The 5,239-nt window shown below is 49.8% G+C and overlaps 1 protein-coding gene across 1 annotated transcript; it reads left to right on the top strand.

Moving 5' to 3' along the window:
* The first annotated feature begins 262 nt into the window (after positions 1 to 262).
* LOC136473528 (cytochrome P450 93G2-like) lies at positions 263 to 2,332 on the top strand. The gene is made up of 2 exons (XM_066471168.1): positions 263 to 1,233; positions 1,391 to 2,332. The coding sequence occupies exons 1-2, from the start codon at positions 301 to 303 to the stop codon at positions 2,042 to 2,044; spliced, it is 1,587 nt and encodes a 528-aa protein (XP_066327265.1). The 5' UTR covers positions 263 to 300; the 3' UTR covers positions 2,045 to 2,332.
* The last annotated feature ends 2,907 nt before the right edge of the window (positions 2,333 to 5,239 follow it).

Here is a 5,239-nt window from a genome sequence, read left to right as displayed (position 1 = left end):
GGTGTCGTAGTTAGCTACCAAGGATGACATGGTCGTCGCTGCTGCACGTGTTTGACCTTTGAGCATCACATGTTCGGAGTATACATTTGATTCCACCCATGTGTGTTGAAATTTATGACTCAAGAACCAGTCTGCATCTTTTCAAATCGGATTGAAAGTTTGTACACGTATCTACAGCCTACAGGTGGCTGGCGGCGTCCATGAGGATGTCCATATATATAAGGCCGATCAGAGAGGCCGGGGCAATCATCATCCCATGCACGTAACATTAGCTGGGCAGCAAAGCTTGCATTGCCAGCCATGGAGGTCGTCGAGAGTGGCAGCATCCTCGCCGCTTACAGCAGCGATGCAGCCATGCTCATTACCGTAGCAATCATCCTTTTCGTCTTTACGGTGTCAGCGGCGAGGAGAAGGGGCGGAGGCAAGCTTCCCCCAAGCCCGCTGGCCCTTCCGTTGCTCGGGCACCTGCACCTGCTCCGGCCGCCTCCGCACCAGGCCTTCCACCGCCTCGTCGGCCGGTACGGCCCGCTGGTGCACCTCCGCCTGGGCCCCTCAAACCATGGCGTCGTCGTCGGTTCCGCGGAGGCCGCCCGCGACCTCCTCAAGCTTGAGTCCAGCATCCCGCAGCGGACCCACTCGTCGATCACGCGCCTCCTGGCCTACGACTCGGCCGGCTTCGCCTTCGCGCCCTACGGCGCGCAGTGGCGCTTCATGAAGCGGCTGTGCATGTCGGAGCTGCTGGGCCCGCGCACCCTGGACCTGCTGCGCCCCGTGCGCGACGGCGAGCTGGCAGCGCTGCTGCGGGAGGCGGCCGCCGCGGCGGGGCGGGGCGGCAGCGTGGACCTGAGCCGCCAGCTCATCGCCATGGCCAACAACGCCATCATGCGCATGACGGCCAGCGCGCTGCCCGACCACCTGACGGAGACGGCGCGGCACTGCGCCAAGGAGGTGACGGAGCTCGTGGGCTCCTTCAACATCGCCGACTACATTGCGGTGTTCCGCCCATTTGATCTGCAGGGGCTCGGCCGGAGGGCGCACGAGGTGCACGCCAAGTTCGACGCCCTGCTTGAGATCTTGATCAACAAGAAGGAGGAGGCGCGCCGGTCGCCGCCACCGGCAGGAGCGGCGCCTGCTAATAAGGCCAAGGACTTGCTGGACATCCTCATGGACGCCGCGGAGGACGAGAACGCAGAGGTCAAGCTCAACAGGGAGAACATCAAGGCCTTCGTCCTCGTGAGATAGCCCGCCCTGCTCTCCATCGCTCTTTATATACATATATACATACTATAACATCATTACGTGTCGTGACTAGTGTGTGACCAGATGTCACTTCACTTCTTGACTCTACGTTTACTCATATATATATATTTCGCTGCACGTGCACGTCCAGGACATCTTCACCGCGGGGTCGGACACAACAGCGACAACAGTGGAGTGGATGCTCGCAGAGCTGATCAACCACCCGGCCTACCTGGACAAGCTGCGAGCGGAGCTGGACGCCGTCATTGGTAGGTCGCGCCTGGTGGGCGAGGAGGACGTCGCGCAGCTGCGCTACCTGCAGGCGGTGCTGAAGGAGACGCTCCGGCTGCACCCGCCGGCGGTGTTCGCGGTGCGGGAGACCATCGAGACGGTGCACGTCCGCGGCTACACCATCCCGCCCAAGACCACCATGTTCTTCAGCATCTACTCCGTTGGGCGTGACCCGGCGTACTGGGAGAAGCCCCTCGAGTTCGACCCGGAGCGCTTCATGCCCGGCGGCGCCAACGAGGGCATGGAAGTGAATGTGCAGAACATGCAGCTCATGCCTTTCGGCGGTGGCCGCCGTGCCTGCCCTGGCATGGGGTACGCCGTGCAGGTCGTGCCGGCGTTCCTTGCCGCGCTGGTCCAGTGCTTTGACTGGGCGGTGCCGCACCAGGAAGGTCGGGAGCCGCCGCAACTGAACATGGACGAAAAACAGGGTCTCGTCTCCGCCCGGCTTCAGCCCCTCGTGCTCATCCCTACACCACGCATCCATCCTATCCCCGTGCCTAGCTCCCTAAACTGAATAAAAGGTCCTTCATCACCTTTTGAAAATAAAATATGATCAACCACACACAATCGACGCTCTGCGTGCTCTGCTTTCTCCCCGAAAGACAATTATATATGTAGTGTGTGTATTGTAAGGAATTTTTCTGAACGGTCATTATATAGTGTGTGTATTGTAAGGAATTTTTCTCAAGGGTCGGACCGCAAGACCTTTAGCATCTATGTGATCTTTTTTTTTATGAAAGCATCTATGTGATCTAAGTATGGTGTTAATGAAGCCTGTATGGAAGTTTTAATGAAAGCTAAAACGATTTGTCGGTGTCATTGATATGGTGATATATTAAGAGATTTTTTTCACGATTAATAAACTATTAAAATAAATAATATTTATTCTAATGTGTGCATTTACTTGGTTGCATGGTGGCAGTAAAATTTTAGCTTACATTTAATTTAAAAATGATACTAGTTGAGTACCTAAACCTTTGGATTTACACCATGGCATTACGATTAACTCTGTCTAATTCTCCTAATTAGCCACAGAATTGGAGTTACATCCGTTGTGTGCGCTCGCACGCACACCTCTGGGTAACCACAGAAGGCATGTTGAGCTAAGACACCCGATTTTCGGGACAAGGCCACGGCCTCTGAGAGATAGCTCTAGGGAGAACAGCCACGACCAAGTCCCACATACTCGGGAACTTGGCAAGAATCAGGAGGCTGCTGCCTTTGAAATACTCGGGAACGACCAAGTCCCACATACTCGGGAACTTTGCAAGAATCAGGAGTCCCACATACTCGGGAACTTGGCGCTAGCAGATCAAGGAAGGTCACGTGAGCCACAGTATGGTTCTGGCCGAGCTTCCCATTTGAAATATGATAGGTGCTCTGAACCTGACACATGGGCAGAGCTACAAGGCACTAGGCCCTTCTGGAGCTGTGTCCCCTTGCCCCCTCGAGGCCGTGTTGGCCAATCTTGGCTCAGGGTCACGCCTAGGGCGTGACGCAACGCGACAAGGACGAGCGCACGGCCACTGTATGAGAACGCTCGGCCCTGCTAGTCAGGCGCTTCCTGCATGCATGTGGCCACGTCCTTAGCATGCAACAGAGGCCACAAGGAAGACGAACCTAGGGAAGGCACACAGCAACTCCAGCTTTCAACAGCTAGCTCTAGGCTTCAACGAAAGATGTCAGAGATGGTTCATGACTGTCGGCCACGATCAGCAACGACGGACGGCGCCCAGTGCTAACGGCAACTAAAAATTAGGACACAAAACCCTCGAATACGATCATGAACCGCCCTCCTTGTACCTCCGAGCGCTCGAGTATATAAGGTAGGTCCGGGACTCGTGTAGAAAGTGAAGGAGATGGGATTCCTAATCTTCTGTCAGGTGATGATAACTCCTATTTTGATGGAACATGAAACATCGATCCAGAACCTATAACCTTAGCACCACGACTCCTTTGTTATCGATTGTGTCACTAATCCACTTAACCATGCCAAGAAGGCTAATCTCTGCCTGTGAAACAAAGAACACAAGCAAGAACTCGAATGAAGCAACACAATTAAAGTGGCAATTGCAGATATATTTTGAAGCACTCGAAGTTGGGATTTCAGAACTGAAAACGATGACTTTTCAAGGACAGATTAATCTAAAGCAAAACTCAAATCCTAACATGGACGGAGGTTACTGATTATATAGTCGAAGGAGGTGTCAGGGACCCCTAGTCATGTCACTAAGGAGTTTCGACACGTTACAAGGCCCAAATAGCCCAAAAGACGGCACCACAGTACCCTGACAGATTCTAGATGCAGACTTGTTTCGATGATTCCAATTGACTCTGATCGAATTTTGACATGGGACGAGTGTCATTGGTTATATTATGAATTTGTCTTTTCATCCATAGGTGGATCATTGAAAACGAATTCTGTATGGGTCCTATGTGCATCTGTTTTACTACACGCTGCTCCTTGAGTCCGAGATGGACTCAAACTTGACATGGATTGGGCCTCCAACTTGGTTTGGACACCCTTGCTTGACTCCTTGGTGTGTTCTCCATCTCTTTTCGGCATGTTCCAACTTGGGCCAGGGTGTCAAAGGTGAATAACAAGCCCACGGTGATGTCGTGGTACCCGACACTTGAAGATCTTGACGATGTGATATTGATGTGGGACTAGATCCAATTGAAATCCATCAAGTGCTCATGGAACTCAAACTCACTCCAGATGAAGGAGTTATGGCCTGACCAATGGAGTATTGTCGGGCCACCGACATACTGAATTAATGTTGTGCTTTGATGGTCTTGTACCGCAAGATGGGTCTTGAGGATGTTGTATCCATGTCCCATCAATTGTAGAGGCCATTGAAAGTGTCTTTCCCATGATGGCATCATCATCATCGTCCATGTTACTAGAATGCAACAACATTAGGTACCAACAAATTCTTAATTATGTCATTGTGCAAACATAGGAATGATCTCACCTTGTCTTTAAGACTAACTTTCATGGATGTATCAATAGATGTCATGTCCTCATTAGAAAGGATCAATCAAACTGAGATAGATTGAACCCTAGAATAAATAGCTTAGCTCTCTCCTACCATCTCTCAGTCTCTCCTTCCACCATCGTAAGAACTCGACTGGGCATTCTAGCATGAACAAACCATTGTTGAATGTAGGGTTTAAATTCCCAAACTAGGATAGATCCTTTTGTATCTTGAGTGGTAAACCACCAAAGTAACACGCATCGACCCACCGATCGAATCACTAATCATTGCCGCAGAATCGAATGCACGACAATACTCCTCGTTTGATATTATATATACCTCAATTTTGCTTTATCCGAACTCTAATTCTCTAACTTTGGTCTAGTTTTTGAGAGAAAAATATATTAACACCTACAAGTTCCATGGAGAATTTAAGGAATCTAATTTATTTTTAAAATCTTGATTATTTTGTCTATAAATTTGATCAAAGTTAGATAAGTCAGTGTATATCAAAATAAATGCGAGATCTTTCTAATTTTTAAGGGAATTTGTAGGCTTTGTATATTACATAGCATACCTTGTGATAATTAATATAAATGCTCCGCTAGAGACATCCAATTACTGTTAGGGCACGTTTGGTTCCTTAGAATTCAATTCATTCTACTAATTATAATTTAGGCACAAAATAATTAAGCTAATATGGTTCTATATGAAATATATTTATATATTAT

This window comes from Miscanthus floridulus, chromosome 8 (assembly GCF_019320115.1).
Source record: "Miscanthus floridulus cultivar M001 chromosome 8, ASM1932011v1, whole genome shotgun sequence".
NCBI lineage: Eukaryota > Viridiplantae > Streptophyta > Magnoliopsida > Poales > Poaceae > Miscanthus > Miscanthus floridulus.
Note: the sequence above shows the minus strand (reverse complement) of the source record. Positions and strands in the feature narration are given on the sequence as shown.